General features: G+C 41.2%; 1 protein-coding gene and 1 long non-coding RNA gene across 2 annotated transcripts; one reads left to right on the top strand and one right to left on the bottom strand.

Moving 5' to 3' along the window:
- Positions 1-6,010: 6,010 nt before the first annotated feature.
- Positions 6,011-12,816, bottom strand: LOC115175714 (stathmin). The gene is made up of 6 exons (XM_029735179.1): positions 12,709-12,816; positions 10,697-10,743; positions 9,899-10,071; positions 7,666-7,857; positions 6,963-7,065; positions 6,011-6,138 (listed from the first exon to the last, which is right to left on the bottom strand). Exons 2-5 carry the CDS (start codon positions 10,713-10,715, stop codon positions 6,994-6,996), a joined length of 456 nt encoding a protein of 151 aa, XP_029591039.1. The 5' UTR covers positions 10,716-10,743; positions 12,709-12,816; the 3' UTR covers positions 6,011-6,138; positions 6,963-6,993.
- On the top strand, positions 10,956-13,455 carry LOC115175715 (uncharacterized). Its single transcript, XR_003872089.1, has 2 exons — positions 10,956-11,662; positions 13,264-13,455. It is a non-coding gene; the product is annotated as an uncharacterized LOC115175715 (long non-coding RNA).
- The last annotated feature ends 4,928 nt before the right edge of the window (positions 13,456-18,383 follow it).

Genomic DNA, 18,383 nt, shown 5'->3' on the forward strand with positions numbered 1-18,383 from the left:
ATGTAAATAACAAGACATTTTCCAAAGACATACAGTGAGAGAAAAAAGTATTTGATACCCTGCTGATTTTGTGCGTTTGCCCACTGACAAAGAAATGATCAGTCTATAATTTTAATGGTAGGTTTATTTGAACAGCGAGAGACAGAATAACAACAAAAAAGTCCTGAAAAACGCATGTCAAAAATGTTATAAATTGATTTGCATTTAAATGAGGGAAATAAGTATTTGACCCCCTCTCAATCAGAAAGATTTCTGGCTCCCAGGTGTCTTTTATACAGGTAACGAGCTGAGATTAGGAGCACACTCTTAAAGACACCTGTCCACAGAAGCAATCAATCAATCAGATTCCAAACTCTCCACCATGGCCAAGACCAAAGAGCTCTCCACGGATGTCAGGGACAAGATCGTAGACCTACACAAGGCTGGAATGGGCTACAAGACCATCGCCAAGCAGCTTGGTGAGAAGGTGACAACAGTTGGTGCGATTATTCGCAAATTGAAGAAACACAAAAGAACTGTCAATCTCCCTCGGCCTGGGGCTCCATGCAAGATCTCACCTCGTGGAGTTGCAATGATCATGAGAACGGTGAGGAATCAGCCCAGAACTACACAGGGGATCTTGTCAATGATCTCAAGGCAGCTGGGACCATAGTCACCAAGAAAACAATTGGTAACATACTACGCCGTGAAGGACTGAAATCCTGCAGCACCCGCAAGGTCCCCCTGCTCAAGAAAGCACATATACATGCCCGTCTGAAGTTTGCCAATGAACATCTGAATGATTCAGAGGACAACTGGGTGAAAGTGTTGTGGTCAGATGAGACCATAATGGAGCTCTTGGCATCAACTCAACTCGCCGTGTTTGAAGGAGGAGGAATGCTGCCTATGACCATCATCCCCACCGTCAAACATGGAGGTGAAAACATTATGCTTTGGGGGTGTTTTTCTGCTAAGGGAACAGGACAACTTCACCGCATCAAAGGGACGATGGACGGAGACATGTACCGTCAAATCTTGGGTGAAAACCTCCTTCCCTCAGCCAGGGCATTGAAAATGGGTCGTGGATGGGTATTCCAGCATGACAATGACCCAAAACACATGGCCAAGGCAACAAAGGAGTGGCTCAAGAAGAAGCACATTAAGGTCCTGGAGTGGCCTAGCCAGTCTCCAGACCTTACTCCCATATAATATCTGTGGAGGGAGCTGAAGGTTCGAGTTGCCAAACATCAGCCTCGAAACCTTAATGACTTGGAGAAGATCTGCAAAGAGGAGTGGGACAAAATCCCTCCTGAGATGTGTGCCAACCTGGTGGCCAACTACAAGAAACGTCTGACCTCTGTGATTGCCAACAAGGGTTTTGCCACCAAGTACTAAGTCATGTTTTGCAGAGGGGGTCAAATACTTATTTCCCTCATCAAAATGCAAATCAATTTATAACATTTTTGACATGCGTTTCTCTGGATGTTTTTGTCTCTCACTGTTCAAATAAACCTACCATTAAAATTATAGACTTATCATCTCTTTGTCAGTGGGCAAACGTACAAAATCAGCAGGAGATCAAATACCTTTTTCCCCTCACTGTAGACCTATCTGATATTGGCAGAAAGCTTAAATTCTTGTTAATCTAACAGCACTGTCCAATTTACAGTAGTTATTACAGTGAAAGAATACCATGCTATTGTTTGAGGAGATTGCACAATTTTGAACACGTAAAGTTATTAATAAACAAATTAGGCACATTTGGGCAGTCTTGATACAGCATTTTGAACAGAAATGCAATGGTTCATTTGATCAGTCTAAAACTTTGCACATACACTGCTGCCATCTAGTGGCCAAAATCTAAATTGCACCTGAACTGGAAGATTACATTATGGCCTTTCTCTTGCATTTCAAAGATGATGGTACAAAAAAAAATACAAATGAACAGTTAGTCTTTCCTTTGTATTATCTTTTACCAGATCTATTGTGTTATATTCTCCTACATTCCGTTCACATTTACACATACATCAAAGTATTTCCTTTCAATTGGTACCAAGAATGTGCATATCCTTGCTTCAGGGCCTGAGCTACAGGCAGTTATATTTGGGTATGTTATTTAGGCAAAAAATTTAAAAAAAGGGGTGGATCCTTATTAAGTCTGCTTGAAAATCCATAGCAAGACCTGAAAATGGTTGTCTAGCAATGATCAACAATCAATTTGACAGCTTGAAGAAATGTGAAAATAATAGGGGCAAACGTTGCACAATCCAGATGTGGAAAGCGCTTAGAGACTTACCCAGAAAGAATCACAGCTGTATTAGCTGCCAATGTTCATTCTACCATGTATTGACTCAGGGGTTGAATACTTATCTAGTCAAGATAGTGTTTTATTTTTCATGAATGTTTTATAAATGTTAGAATGTTCCTTCCACTTTAACGTTAGAGTATTTTTGTGTAGATTGTTGACAAAAAATGACAATTAATTCAATTGTATCCCACTTTGTAAGAACAAAATGTGGAAAAAGTCAAGGGGTGTGAATACTTTCTGGAGGCACTGTAAATACTGTGAGTACCTTACCAAACAGCACCTCCAATTCTACTTCATGGTATTCTAGCTATATTGTATCCACATACCTCTCTCAACCCTTTTTTGTTTATACCTTATTTTTCCTCTACCCAGAGCGTGTTATCTGAATTTATAATTTGGGTGGTTCGAGCCCTGAATGCTGATTGGCTGAAAGCTGTGGTATATCAGACCATATACCATGGGTATGACAAAACATTTATTTTTACTGCTCTAATTACGTTGGTAACCAGGTTAGAATAGCAATAAGGCACCTCGGGGGTTTGTGATATACTGTATGGCCAATATACCACAGCTAAGAGCTGTGTCCTAGCAGTGTCCTAAGAACAGCCCTTAGCCGTGGCCGGGCCTTATTGCTTAATTATACAACGGGTGGGTCTAATCCTGAATGCTGATTGGTTAAAACCGCATTCCAGCCAGTGTCTATTCCACAAGTTACCACTGGCAAAATCTATGATGTTAAAATGCCTATTTACTCTGTTCCATCTGACTGCGCAATCCACTGTCTCATCAGCCTCATCATCGGCTTCTATCCTATGGAGAGCATCAATATTGCAGCGTTTTCTACATGATCTGAGTGATGTTACTGTATAGCTGGAAATACATGAACTATCCACCTGGGTGTACACCTGCTGCATACAGCCAACTAACCTCTGGACCAAGTGACCTTCGCTTCAATTAATGACTGCAGGGGTCAAACGGAACATGACACCATAGTTTAACTAACTTCTTGTAAACACTGACACATAGGGCCATCATGTTCACATAGACATCACATTAATATTACCTATAATCTTCCAGTTTACCATGGGGTCCAAAGGAAAAACCATGGGTTTGATCAATTTCTATAGAAACACCTTCACATAAGGCCTCATCAAGTCATATTATTGATATTAGATTTTAGCTAGAATCTTGGCAGCCATCCAGGTATTAATTATATTTTCCATTTCCTCAAATGAAAGTGCTCATAAATGGTGGATACATTTTTCTTCTATCTTCCAGACTTGTTAATATAGCCTTTGACAAAATGGTTGTTTGTTGATAAGGTGAGAGATGGATGTCTCAAAGGGAAAATTTGAGATTAATATGATGAAAGGAGAAGGTGAATATTTTAGATATGCTGAAAAGATGGGTAGATATGAGAGACTAGATAGTGCTGTTTCTTGAATTAAGTGAAACATTGCCACCTAGTGGTCTTACTATGCTACTTCCATGTTCAATATTCCTATATGCTGTTTGTATTTTGCAGTCTGCACTCTTCATGATGGCCTCCGGACATTACTTCTGTGTGGCTTGAGATGCATGCTAAAACGCTGCATATCTGTCTACCATCCTAGGTCCCTTGCAGAAGAAATATGTAGATTGTCTGTCAGCGGACAGATATGGATGGGCCTACTGCTCTCCAAAATCTTCCAGAATGACTTACCACTGTTTGGAGTCAACCTGAGAGTGGATGATTGACAGCTAGCGACACGCAATATTAGATTATGTGTTCCTAGATATGACAGAAAATAAGTACTTTTTCTTCTGGACCCCTTGAGATGTATGTGGCCACCTGCTCGTTGAACATCTTATTCCAAAATCATGGGCATTAATATGGAGTTGGTCTCCTCTTTGCTGCTATAACAGCCTCTACTCTTCTGGGAAGGTATTCCACTACATGTTGGAACATTGCTGCGGGGACTTGCTTTCATTCAGCCATAAGAGCATTAGTGAGGTCGGGCACTGATGTTGGGCGATTAGGCCTGGCTCGCAGTCAGCATTCCAATTCATCCCAAAGGTGTTCGATGTGGTTGAGGTCAGTCAAGTTCTTCCACACGGATCGACAAAACATTTCTGTATGGACCTCGCTTTGTGCACGGGAGCATTGTAATGCTGAAACAGGAAAGGGCCTTCCCCAAACTGTTGCCACAAAGTTGGAAGCACAGGATCGTATAGAATGTCATATACTGTAGCGTTAAGATTTCCCTTCACTGGAACCAAACTTTACAATTGCATTGGAGCAGGAAGCATTCTCCTGGCATCCGCCAAACCCAGATTCGTCCGTCGATCTGCCAGACTGGGAAGCGTGATTCATCACTCCAGAGAACACGTTTCCACTGCTCCAGAGTCCAATGATGGCGAGCTTTACACCACTACAGCAGACGCTTGGCATTGCGCATAGTGATCTTAGGCTTGTGTGCGGCTGCTCGGCCATGGAAACCCATTTCAAGAAGCTCCCAACTAAAAGTTGTGCTGACGTTGCTTCCAGAGGCAGTTTGGAACTCTGTGAGTGTTGTAACCGAGGAGACAATTACCCGCTACGTGCTTCAGTCCTCCAGTTCTATGAGCTTGTGTGGCCTACCACTTCGCGGCTGAGCCTAGACGTTTCCACTTCAGTTGATTACAGCGATTGCATGCCTGTGTACTCAATTTTATATGCCTGTCAGCAACGGATGTGGCGGTAAATAGCTAAATCCACTCATTTGAAGGGGTGTCCACATACCTTTTTTTTTGTGCATCATTCCATCCCTAGCTGTGAACCTATCAACTCCCACCAGGGGGAGAAGCCGCATTGCTCAAACTGATTTTTATGGTTCCTTTGTTTGCATTCCATGCAGAGAACATTATGACAACACTAGTGTAGGGATGAACAGGGATGTTCTTGATAAGTGCGTGAATTGGACCATTTCTGTCCTGTTAAGTATTCAAAATGTAACAAGTACTTTTGGGTGTCAGGGAAAATGGAGTAAAAAGTACATTACTTACAAATGTAGTGGAGTAAGTTGTCAAATATAAAGTACAGCTACACCAAAACATTTAAGTACATTACACCACTGCTCATTAGCTTGGAGAAAATAAATCCTTCCAGTTTATTTTCCCTTCAGTCTGAACCAGACAAAAAAATTTTTTTTAAGTATTAATACTGTCCAGTGCTTTCCCCCTCCCAAACCCCACTAGATGGCACCTGGAGTAGAAAACCACATTAATTGACAAGACATCACAAGCGTCAAGAGAAGCATAAAGCTAGGCTCATTGTTGGTCCCTGTGTTTATTTACATTTCAAAGATTAAAACCCAACATCCTTCCTTGACCTTTGGTGATATGAAAATACAGGCTGGTAAAATGGCTCCCGAGTGGCAAAGGTCTAAGGCACTACAGCTCAGTGATGGAGGCTTCACTAGAGTCCCTGGTTCAAATCCAGGCTGAATCACATCTGGCCGTGATTGGGAGTACCATAGGGCAGCGCAAATTTGGCCAAGCGTCGTCCGGGTTTGGCAGTCATTGTAAATAAGTGTTCTTACCCAGTTAAAAAATAAATCTTAACAGAAACAGGGCAGTGTGGAGTCCAGGGCAACTAGATCCACAGAATGCAATAACCTGTTCTACTTACGTATCAAAGGATGGGCTTCAAACAGCAGAAATCTGAAGCAGCACAGGTATCAATAAAGCACACATGGAAGAGGGTTTGACAATGGTATTATTTATTGTTTTTAGTACAACGCTTAAGTCAACTAGTAACATTATCTATTGAGATGCCAAAGTGCATTCCATGTGTAGACCCAGTCTTCCAGTAACACCCTAGATACACAAGTCTGGGGGGAAAAAAAAAAGAAAAAAAAAAAAAAGTTCATTCATGGATCTACAACAGCACAAAGTCACGTGCTTTGAGACAAAACCCCACTTTACATAACCAAAAAACCTGCAGTGGCACAAAGATCAGATTTAGGGGTGAGTTGAATGGCACCCTATTCAGTGCACTACTTTTGGGTAGTGCATTAGGGAATAGGATCAGGATGCCACAGACCGTTAAGAGCAAGACTAGCAGTTCTCTGAATAGTAAAAGGTGCGATAGAACACCTGCTGTGAAGGTGAAATCGAGCAACATGTTAACCCAGATCAACAATCATTGATCAGTAACTATTATTAGCCAGGTGTAACACATACAAGATTCCAAAGCAGCACTATGGAAGAGATGTCGAGGACCTATGCATAGAGACATGCTTCCTTAAAGGATAAGTACATATACTGCTATTTTTCATTGTCAGAAGATGCAATGACAAAAGCTAAACAGCCAAAGAAATGGGCTGTGTATGAAATGGTCACCAGTGGTCAAACCTTGCTTCCTCAACTTCTCTCAAAGCTTCATTGAGGAGGTCTAAAGAAAGGAGTTTAGATCCTCTCCAGTGCATTTTGAGAGGAATTGACTGCTAGTAGCTTGCAGACAGCCATGGAGTAGAAGTAACAAGGGGACAAAAATAGCCACATGTGAAACTACTGCAAGTACACTTATAGCAGGAGAGAAGTTAAATTCACAAACAGGGAGAACTTTATTATTTTCTTCAAAAGGTGGGTGGCAGTGAAGACAAATACTGGCCATTAACTAAATATAAATCAATCTTTGGATATGTAAAAAAACCTCTAGTATACAATCCCCAATAGACAGATGTTCAGTTTTCTGATGTCTCGGCACCGCCTTCTTTGGTCTCCTTCTTGGCCCGCACCTCTTCCAGTTTCTTGTCCTGAGAAGAAATAGAAGTTCAAAACAGTGACATATCCTTCAAAATAACATTTAAACAGACCGTTCAAAGCGTGACGTGTCAGTGACAATGTACATTCATATTTTCCATCACCAATTTGTCATTGGTTGACCAGTGACATTGGTGTTAACTTCTGAAGTCTCCCAACTCACTTGCAGAGATAAGTGATCAAGTCCTTGACCCCCCCCCCCCCCAAGTGGGTGTATCCTTTAGGGAATAGGGCACAGTTAGAACATCCAGACCGACGTTAGTATTCAATGACTTAGGAGCGCTCATTTTTTGGGGGAAGGCTGTGTAAAATGTAAATTGTGTGACATTTCTACAACAGGTAGGCTGTTTCATATGAATGGTGTTTTAGACAGTCTATGGGGAGTGCAGCAATATAGCCTCAATTAGCCTTGCTACTTTAGCTAGCCAGCCAACTTAGCTGGTTACTGTAGCTAGCTTCTTTACAATGATTTGACGCAGTCAAGACACGCACTAGCAGATGTCTCCTTGTGTCCTCCATTGACAACGACTGGTAGCAGGGTCAGACTGTCACTGCAAGACTGGTTTGCATGTAAAAGATAGAGGCCAACATACCTTCTCCTTGAACTTCTCACTCATGGCTGCCTGAAGGGCCTCCTTGTTCTCTTTGTTGGCTTCCATCTTCTGGTTAAGCTTCTCCTCAGCTATCTTGCTGAAGTTGTTGTTCTCCTCCATGGCTTTCCTTTGCACCTCCTTCTCATGCTCCCTCTTCTCAGCTAGGTGCTTCAGAACCTCTGCTTCATGGGACTGGAGGATGGCGCAAGGGGAGAGGAGTTTGATTCAGACACCAAACAAAACAATTGAATACTACAATACTGTCGAGCAGGGCTCCCCAAAAGTCGGAACCCAGGCCAAATACAGCCCCCAAGTTCAGAGTAAATGAAGTTGAGGCTGGACATGACTCAAAACCAGCACCAAGTGATTTTAAGTTGGGAAATTCATTCCAAAGCATTACCACTCAGATGTAATCCTATTCAAATATAAGCAAGGATTAGGTTTAGTCAAATATCAGTTTGGGCTTGTCAGTCAATTTGCAGTATACAAATTTTGTAATTATGTTCCGGGCCCGACTAGCCACTCAAAACACAACCCTCAGCTGAATCTAGTTAATCGCAGGCATAGAGGCATGTAATGCATCATGGCAAAAGGTTACCGTGTATCCACACACTAGCGATAAAAAAAAAAAGTATTTACATTTCGGGATAATCATATTTATTGGGATCCAAAAAGGATATAATTTAGCAATATTATATTGATAAAACTATTTGTACACTAGTTGGTGGTACCAAAACTACAGTATTTTTTGTTCATTAGCTTGTTTGCCTTTTTTTTTTAACTAGGGAGACTATGTTCCCAGCACTTGATTTCCATGACTGATCAAAACTCGTTTTGTGGCCGTCAAGTCCATCTGCAGCAGACATATGGTGAGCAATATGTCTGGAATATTGAAACAACCAGTATTGACTCATGAGAAACAATACATATTGTAACCTAAGCAGGGTGGGAAATTCCCATAATTACACACCACGGATTTATTTTTAAACCCACTTGTATCAGCTTTTTTTGGTCCGCCAATAAATCGGTATCTGCGTTATAAATCATAATCTGTTGACCACTAGAGACGTCACTTCCATACCCTGATTTGATACTGGGCACCATCACAACCAGCCGTGATCAGGAGTCCCATAGGGCGGCGCACAATTGGCCCAGCGTCGTCTGGGTTAGGCCGGGGTAGGCCGTCATTGTAAAATAAGCATTTGTTCTTAACTGACCTTCCTAGTTAAAAAGGTAGTCTACTGCTCAATTCAATTTGTGACAAGTCTTTTAGCCAATATATGTTACAATAGTATCTAAATGATTTATTTTATCTAGTAAAACAGTTCTACAACTGAACATCAAGAATCAGAGTGGCACAAAATGCTGAGTGATAAATTAGCTGTATTATTAGTTCAGGATTCGAAAGCTGATTTTTTTTATAGGAGCACAAATACATTTAGGAGCACAGAAATGTGTTCATTTTAAATAAAATTACTAAAAGTTATTGGTTGAAATATTTTGTGTTCCATGCTCAAGCACATTGTACCCCCAAATATTTGCATCATTAGGAGAGAAAGTGTTCAGCTGCTCCTTTAAGGGACAGGCCATTACCGTGGTAATCTTTGTCTCTGTGCGAGTTGCAGCAAACTAATATTGAAAAACACACATGACCAAAACGATGCAACTAGCCAAGAAACACAGACAAAGTCACACTTCAGTAGCCTCTCAGGTCAAGTCAACTTCTATATTTGGGCTTTGGATTGAAAACTTCCCAAATTCTGTGTGTGGCCACCCAACATAGCTGGTGAAATAACATTGTTAACCGGCAAAGCCAAAATATACCCGCATTTGACAGGTGTAAATTTTCCACCTTAGTGCCATAATATCCTATTGTCAGGTCCCTTGCCATTCCCACACCTAGTGAATACATTCCCCAAATTGTTCTAGTTAAGGCTAGGATTTCACCCCCCCCCAAATTGTTCTAGTTAAGGCTAGGATTTCACCCCCCCCAAATTGTTCTAGTTAAGGCTAGGATTTCACCCCCCCCAAATTGTTCTAGTTAAGGCTAGGATTTCACCCCCCCCCCCCCCCAATTTGTTTTTAGATAACAATATACACCCTTATTCATGGGTGAGGGTAGGTGACCTTTTTTTCTGAACAATAGTTTTACCTTCAGAGGACCCCTTTTGGCTCAAGAGCACACCCATAAGCAACACTTCAGCCTAGCATCTTTAACTGGAGCATGACCTACCTTCCTCCTCTCCTCTGCAGCCTCCAGTTTCCTCTGGATCTCCTCCAGGGACAGGTCCTTCTTCTTGGGGGGAGACAGAGGGAACTCTCCCTTGGCGCCTGGAGCTGGAGCGCCCAGGATCACCTCAAACGCCTGGCCAGATGCACGTTTGTCAATCTCCTTAACCTGAATATCTATGAGCGGACAAATTATGCATTTGTTATTAAATCAAAGTTCATTGGTGGGCCACACAGATGCAAGGAATTGCTTGCGTTTCAACAGCGCAATAACTAAACATGTGCACATAATCCAAAAATTAAGAAATCAGAAGCAGCAGTGCCAGAGTCCAGAAAATAAATAAATAAATATATATATAAATAAAAGTGTATAGCCAGCATCTGACTAGAAACTGTACATCAGCAGTAGTTATATATAATGAGCCATGACTAGAAAGCAGTATACACATATGAACTCCAGGTGAGGGATACATGTAGGCTGACAGAGTTAAGGGAATGTGGCACTTGTTTCGTAAAACTGAAAAACAAATCTTTCCAAAAGAGGGAAGAGGACAGGAAAGTGAACATTACAGGGAGAGGGGGGGGAAATAGAGAGAAGGCCACTGTGTGGACATTTAACTAGGGTTCTCCCCATGTCCAAAAAAACACTGCATCTCCGGTCACCTGGACTGCTGACAATAGACGTGACTAATCAAAACAATACGGTGCAAGCGCATCATTAGACTGGCTTCCACTTGGTCATTTCTTTCAGATGGAGAGGGGTGAGAAAATTAATTTCACTGCTTTCAAAATCACAACTTACCTCCGCAGGAGGCGGCCATTTCAGCAGTGGACAGCAAGTCAATGTACCTGGAAGAAAGTTCTCAGAGTCACATTTACTTAAAGCCCTTTTAACACTAGCAGTTGTCAGTGCCTTTACAGTAACCCAGCCTTAACGAATACTTGCTAATGCATTAGTACGTCCTTAGACATGAAGAACCAGATACACCCACTCCCAAGGACTGGATGAAACCTCCATCGCATCGTTACAAGGTGCCTGAATCACTAACAGCACTAGCACCCTCTAGTGGGATAGAAACACAATTTACTGTGTGTTTAGGTGGAACTGACTACAGCAGGGAAAAGCAAAACAAGGTCCACTCAGTGGCGACATCCTTCGGTCATGTTCAACACGTCGACCAAGCAACACCCTATTAATGTAGCCTATTTTAAAAAGCTGTCTGGTATTCATTCACAGCTAAATAACTACATGGCACATTAAACTACATTAGCAAGTGATATCCACATGCAATCAATAATATACTACTGTAGATGGGCGAGGGGTCCTTTCAATGCCCATCTACAGCGTCTCAGTGCCATTCTGTATGCATGGATAATTTGAACTAACAGGCCATGGTTAGAACAAAAAGGCTAGAGCTTTCCAAAATTGCAGGGTATTGAAAATGCGATTGGGAAGCTGCAGAGATATTTGGCAGCAATAACCTACAGACGAAGCCAACAAACCTAATCTATGAATATTCAAGCAGATTCAGCAGGAGACATTCAACACAAGCTGCAATGGTGCACCCGTGTGTACATAGCGAACTAACTAGAAGCCACAGGGGGAGAAGAAAAAAAGTTCCAACCGCCACAAATTCAAGAGCACGTACTACTTGAACCGCCCAACTGCAAGAAGAATCCGAATCGCCTTTAATCGTCGCATACATTTGAATGTACAGGAATTTGACTGAAATGGTGCTGCTAAAGGACGACAGACAATGATGCTGAGGTGTGTAAACAGATCACGTTAAATTGGGAGGGACACCTGCAGCAATCAAAAAGCTGATTGTTGTCTTGAGGTTGACAAACACTAGGTAACGTTTCAGGGTCACAACAAAATTGTCGTATAGGTTCCAAAATATCAGTTAATGGCACAACAAAGGCTCTTTTGTTTGATTGCAATGAACGTCAATGAGACCAGTTGCAAACAAAGAGGAGCGCGTGTTCAAGGCAGCTCCGCCCGTTTAGCTATTCGCATGCTGCCGCCCCTCACCACACCAAGTGCACAACGTTAAGTAAAAATAAAATAAAGATTAGGCCAGAACAGTCTCCGAGAAATAATGTAAACGTCAATAAAGCTGATAATTGTTAGTGGCGACTGGAAGCTTCAAATACGGATGGTAGAGTTTATTTTGCAAAGCACCCTGCAAACAAAATGTTTAAAAAGTAATGGAGGCGCATCAGTTGATGGCTGACCAAAGAAAAATTTGCTAATTTAAAAATTCAAAGTGACGTGTATATTATTTTAGTAAATTCATGATTTTACTAGTTACGTCGTGTAATCAATAAAATAATTTGCGTCACACTATAAAGTGTGCATCCCCTAACCAGCAAGTAAAGTGTCAAGACAAACACTCATTGGTCAACGACAACTAACGTTAAATCACCGTCTGAAGCTGAACAGAGCAAATATGGTTAACGTTACTTTGGAACAACAAGTCACCCACCATTAGATCCATGTTGTTTTTAAAATTGCATACATTTCACCAAAGCATCAACGAAAGACATGAAGTTACCAATGTCTGAGCAACAACCTTTAACGTTGACTAGTTACTGTAGGTTGGTTGCTAGTTAACGTTAAATATATATATAATTTTTTAAAAATAAAATAAAAGAACCGACAAGATTGAAGCCGAGGTAACACATTCTAACACCACTTGACCAAAAAATGTTTTCGGTAAAACCAGTACTTTCATAAATCAGGCAAGATTACCTACAATTAAAATCTTTAAGTCATATTTTTGGTACGGATAACGTTAGCTATATTACACCCACCTTAATAAACAGTGAAACAAAATGTTCCTTGGCAGCCAGACTTTAACCGCGAATTCTATGCTCGAGCATGGCCAGTTCGCGCATAAAAAGCCCCAAATGTGTGTCGTCAAAGCCAATTCTACAATTCTATTGGCTGTTTATTACTCTCTCCGCACTCCTGGTAGTTGTAGTTTTAGTGTTTTCTAGACGTTAACACAGACAGACGAGTATCTTCCTAACATTTCAATTACTTTGGTAATGAATAATGAACTTTGAATGAACATATACATTGATTGTTTCAATTTAATTGATAAAAAATATGGGTATTTTGGGGAAGAAATGTCAAGTGTGACTTTGACCTACATCAGTCAGTCAGGCCTTGAATGAAGTGTATGATGATTCAGGGTGTGCACCATTACATAAGTCTTCATTGTTTAGCTCCAACTAACCAGATGCACGTTCTCGACTGTGCGCTCTCGAGGACTGTAGGGTAGCTATACGATTTATGAACGTTTTCATCACGTTGTCTGCACTATTTTGACTGTCATTGTGTCCTACGTTGTTTTAATCACACAGAGATATATGACTGCAAAGGATCCGTGGAATGGCATGACCCATAGGAAAGCTGCAGTCATACATCATTTATCAACCATTTGTCTGACGTCAGAGGACTTGAGAGGACTCCACCCCAATCCTGGAAGAAGTCAGCTTCTGTCTGTTTGTTTTAACAAATTAATTAAAAATAAAAAGCTGAAATGTCTGAGTGGCCAAGTTACAGCTCTGAGTTAAATCTGTTTGGAAATCTCAAAATAGTTGTCTAGCAATGATCAACGACAAATTTGACAGAGCTTGAAGAATTCAGAAAGAAATTGAGGGCAAATGTTGCACAATCCAGGTGTTGAAAGCTCTTAGAGACTTACCCAGAAAGACTCGCAGCTCTAATCACTGCCAAAGTTGATTCTAACATGTATTGACCCAGGAGGTTGAATACTTCCTAATCAAGATATATATATAGTGTTTTATTTTCCAAAATGTTTCAACAAGTGTTCAAAATTTTCTTCCACTTTGACATTATAGTATTTTGTGTCGATCGTTGACCAAAAATGACAATTCAATCCATTTTAATCCCACTTTGTAACACATCAAAATGTGAAGAAAGTCAGAGGGTGTGAATACTTTCTGAAGGCACTGGAGTTGAAGGATTTCATTTGCGACAGCAGCACCATTTACTTTCAATGTTCTCTGCTGATGTGGCTTATACTGCTGTAACCCACTATGGTTTTGTATTCCATCAGCATTCACAGTCCTGCTGTGCTGTGTTGAGAGAGTGTGTGGCTGTGCGTGCGTGTGTGCACTGTGTAAGGCTTAAAACCAGCTGTAGTATTAACACTGATCACATAATTAAAGGGATAAACAGCAAGGAACTTCACCCCCCACTTAATCTATCTGAAAAAAAGGAATTAGGTTCAGTGAGAGACATGTTTTTTATATGTTGTGTTTATGGGATTATCCCTATCACTCCATGACAAATCTTAGAAAATTGGGGTAAGGGGGTGAGAGCATGCATAAGGTTAAGGCATAATACTTAGGCTATTGACGTATTAGTTAACACAATGATGCTTCAAAGAGAAGCAAGAATCACATTTCTTTAAGATATCAGACTAATATCTGTTTGGCACCTTGTTTGCCATCCTTTCAAGTCACCATATGGTGGTCCCCTTCAGGCAAGATGGTTAACAGGCGTTACATCCCCCTTTCTCATTGTCTACACCCATCTACCATCATCCAGCTAATGCAAAATTAGGATTGAATGATGGTGACTAATTATGAATAATGGTGGTCAGTGGTAGAACAATGTATTCTGTCTCCCATAATGTCAGTAGTCTTTTTAGTATGATCCCTGCCAAAATTGAATCCATGACCTGCCATTGCCAGCACCATGCATGCTCTTACCAACTAAGCCACATACTTCTTCGGACAGTATCTTCTTCCTACATGCACCAGTAGCTATAAGATTCATGGGCAAGATGAAACTTATGTTTTGTGATTGAATACATTCAAGGCCTCTGTATTAGACACACAAAAAGAAAGGTTGTTATGTAAATGTTAGTGTTGGGATAGAAGCAGAATTAAACTTCAATCAATGTGAAACGACAAACTATTTCATTTCATTATATTTTTAGCTCGATTCTCTATCCTGATGGCAAAGGAAAACAATAACCCAGATTTAGAAGAGGCATTGATTTTGTTCAGGTTGTGATGTCGAGCTCTCTGAATATTTTACACTTCCCTGAGTTTATATTTAGATTGCAATTTTGCTGTTTGTGTCACTTCGGTTCTAGCTCACTATTTAACCAATTGCATTCTATATCAGTTGTACATACCTTAGTTGAATGCACTGATTGTAATTCGGTCTCGATAAAACTAACTAAACATATTTCAACTAAAAATAACTAAAATATACATACATAAAGCATTTTCAATACAAAGCTTTTGTATTGTCATGGCATTGTGTGAGATCTTTCCAGAGTTTGCGTGACTGTACAGAGAGGATCCTGCTCTCTCTTTCCAGGCCAGTGAAGTCAGTGTTCATTGATTGAACTGCTGTAGTTCAGCATGCTACCCATTTAAATTGTCTTGCTATAATCGCTGAGTTAACTTGACCGTTCTGATATGGCCTCATCATTTGAACTGAATATCTATCCATGGATACATCCATCCCCCGTCTGTGACAAAGCCAGAACCTACATGATCAGGCACATTCTGTTGATTGATCTGGCATTGCCATCCATCAAAACAAATCACATGCCATGTGTACTTATCAAATAAACAAGCATAGTATGAGAAAATATTTGTTTATTTTGCACCTCAATCAAGGAGAGATTTCAATCACAATGTGTTCGAGTTCCCTGGTTTGATTAAGGATACTTAAAAAAAAGGATCTGCTGCATTGTCTGCTCCTGTACAAATGGTTTAGGAGGGGTGCCTCATCTGTGCCCTGGAGAGCAGAATGAGCAGATGGTGCCTGCCAGCCTGTCAGTGTCTCCCTCCCAACCTGCCAGCTCTGGTCTCCCCCACTGATTGGTCTGGTCCTCTATTCCACCACAGGAAAAAGACAGACAGTGACATCAGTGACCAATATGTTCAGAAGTGACATGTGTGTGGCAGGGGATTTGGGGACTAGATGAGGCTGTCTGTCTCTCTCTCTCTCTCTCTCTATAAAGCCTTGTGTTTATTTGAGGGTTCAAGTGTTTACACCAGATTAAAGCAGTTTATAGTTGTTGCTCATCTACAAACCAAAACAACAAAAATGTACATTTGGGTCCACCAAAAATATCCTTGTGGGTCTTCCAAAACTATCAGATTAATCCATGTTTCATTTCCTTTTACACATCCCATTAAAAAAGTATGCGAACCATGGGAATTCTTTAACTAGGTTAGGTCCACTATGTAGTCGTTCATTCACAAAACAAATTCTGTACAACAGGTCTTTGTTGCTGTTCGGCAGCATAAGGATTCCTCTAGTCTCTTGTACGGTGTGAGTTCTGGTAATTTAAATCCCATTTACACAATTAAATGGAGGTTATCTGACTTCAGGTTGTGAGGTGCGAAGGGAAAACTGCATGGTGGATCTGTAGCCTAGAGATGAAACAGAGGCTAACTGGTACACACACACACACATTAGTTTTACTATCCAAGTGGGAACCAAAACATGTATTCCCATTCAAAATTCTATTTTCTTTAACCCCTAACTCTAAATCTAACCCTTAACCCCAGACCCTAAAACTAAACCTAACTCCTAACCCTAATTTTAATCATAAACCTAACCCCTAAGCCTAAAATATCATATTTCCTTTTGGGGACCGGCGAAATGTCCCCACTTGTCAAATGTTCATTGTTTTATCCTTATGGGGACTTTTAGAACCCAAAAGGTTAGTAAAGTTAGACCACACACACACATGCACACAAACACACACTAGGGGTTAAATGCATGGTGGCTCTCTAGCCTACACTCTTAGAAACAAAGGTGCTATCTAGAGCCTAAAAGAGTTCTTCAGCTGTTCCCTGGAAAGCTTTATAGTTCCAGGTATAACTATTTTGGTTCCAGATATAACCCTTTGCACAAAGGGTTCTACAGTCATGGCCAAAAGTTTTGAGAATGACACAAATATTAATTTTCCTAAAGTCTGCTGCCTCAGTTTGTATGATGGCAATTTGCATATACTCCAGAATGTTATGAAGAGTGATCAGATGAATTGCAATTAATTGCAAATTCCCACTTTGCCATGCAAATGAACTGAATCCCCAAAAAACATTTCCACTGCATTTCAGCCCTGCCACAAAAGGACCAGCTGACATCATGTCAGTGATTCTCTCATTAACACAGGTGTGAGTGTTGACGAGGACAAGGCTGGAGATCACTCTGTCATGATGATTGAGTTCGAATAACAGACTGGAAGCTTCAAAAGGAGGGTGGTGTTTGGAATCATTGTTCTTCCTCTGTCAACCATGGTTACCTGCAAGGAAACACATGCCGTCATCATTGCTTTGCAAAACAAGGTATTCACATGCAAGGATATTGCTGCCAGTAAGATTGCACCTAAATCAACCATTTATCGGATCATCAAGAACTTCAAGGAGAGCGGTTCAATTGTTGTGAAGAATGCTTCAGAGCACCCAAGAAAGTCCAGCAAGCACCAGGACCATCTCCTAAAGTTGATTCAGCTGTGGGATCAGGGCACCACCAGTACAGAGCTTGCTCAGGAATGGCAGCAGGCAGGTGTGAGGTGGTGCGTGCATCTGCAGGTGTGAGGTGGTGCGTGCATCTGCACGCACAGTGAGGCGAAGACTTTTGGAGGATGGCCTGGTGTCAAGAAGGGCAGCAAAGAAGCCACTTCTCTCCAGGAAAACCATCAGGGACAGACTGATATTCTACAATAGGTACAGGGATTGGACTGCTGAGGACTGGGGTTGTTTTGGGCATCCGGAAAAAAGCTTGTCCAGAGAAGACAAGGTGAGCGCTACCATCAGTCCCGTGTCATGCCAACAGTAAAGCATCCTGAGACCATTCATGTGTGGGGTTGCTTCTCAGCCAAGGGAGTGGGCTCACTCACAATTTTGCCTGAGAACACAGCCATGAATAAAGAATGGTACCAACATATCCTCCGAGAGCAACTTCTCCAAACCATCCAGGAACAGTTTGGTGACGAACAATGCCTTTTCCAGCATGATGGAGCACCTTGCCATAAGGCAAAAGTGATAACTAAGTGGCTCGGGGAACAAAACATCAATATTTTGGGTCCATGGCGAGGAAACTCCCCAGACCTTAATTCCATTGAGAACTTGTGGTCAATCCTCAAGAGGCAGGAGGAAAAACAAAACCCACAAATTCTGACAAACTCCAAGCATTGATTATGCAAGAATGGGCTGCGATCAGTCAGGATGTGGCCCAGAAGGTAATTGACAGCATGCCAGGGCGGATTGCAGAGGTCTTGAAAAAGAAGGGTCAACACCGCCAATATTGACTCTTTGCATCAACTTCATGTAATTGTCAATAAAAGCCTTTGACACTTATGAAATGCTTGTAATTATACTTCAGTATTCCATAGTAACATCTGACAAAAATATCTAAAGACACTGAAGCAGCAAACTTTGTGGAAATTGATATTTGTGTCATTCTCAAAACTTTTGGCCAC

Source organism: Salmo trutta, chromosome 36 (genome assembly GCF_901001165.1).
Source record: "Salmo trutta chromosome 36, fSalTru1.1, whole genome shotgun sequence".
Classification (NCBI taxonomy): domain Eukaryota; kingdom Metazoa; phylum Chordata; class Actinopteri; order Salmoniformes; family Salmonidae; genus Salmo; species Salmo trutta.

Bases quoted from the DNA above. Each gene is read 5' to 3' on its own strand.
- LOC115175714 (XM_029735179.1), bottom strand. The intron at 7,858-9,898 runs GTAGGTCATGCT...GCCATCCTCCAG, and splicing joins CTGCAGAGGAGAGGAGGAAG to TCCCATGAAGCAGAGGTTCT. The intron at 7,066-7,665 runs GTATGTTGGCCT...ATTTCTTCTCAG, and splicing joins GTGAGAAGTTCAAGGAGAAG to GACAAGAAACTGGAAGAGGT.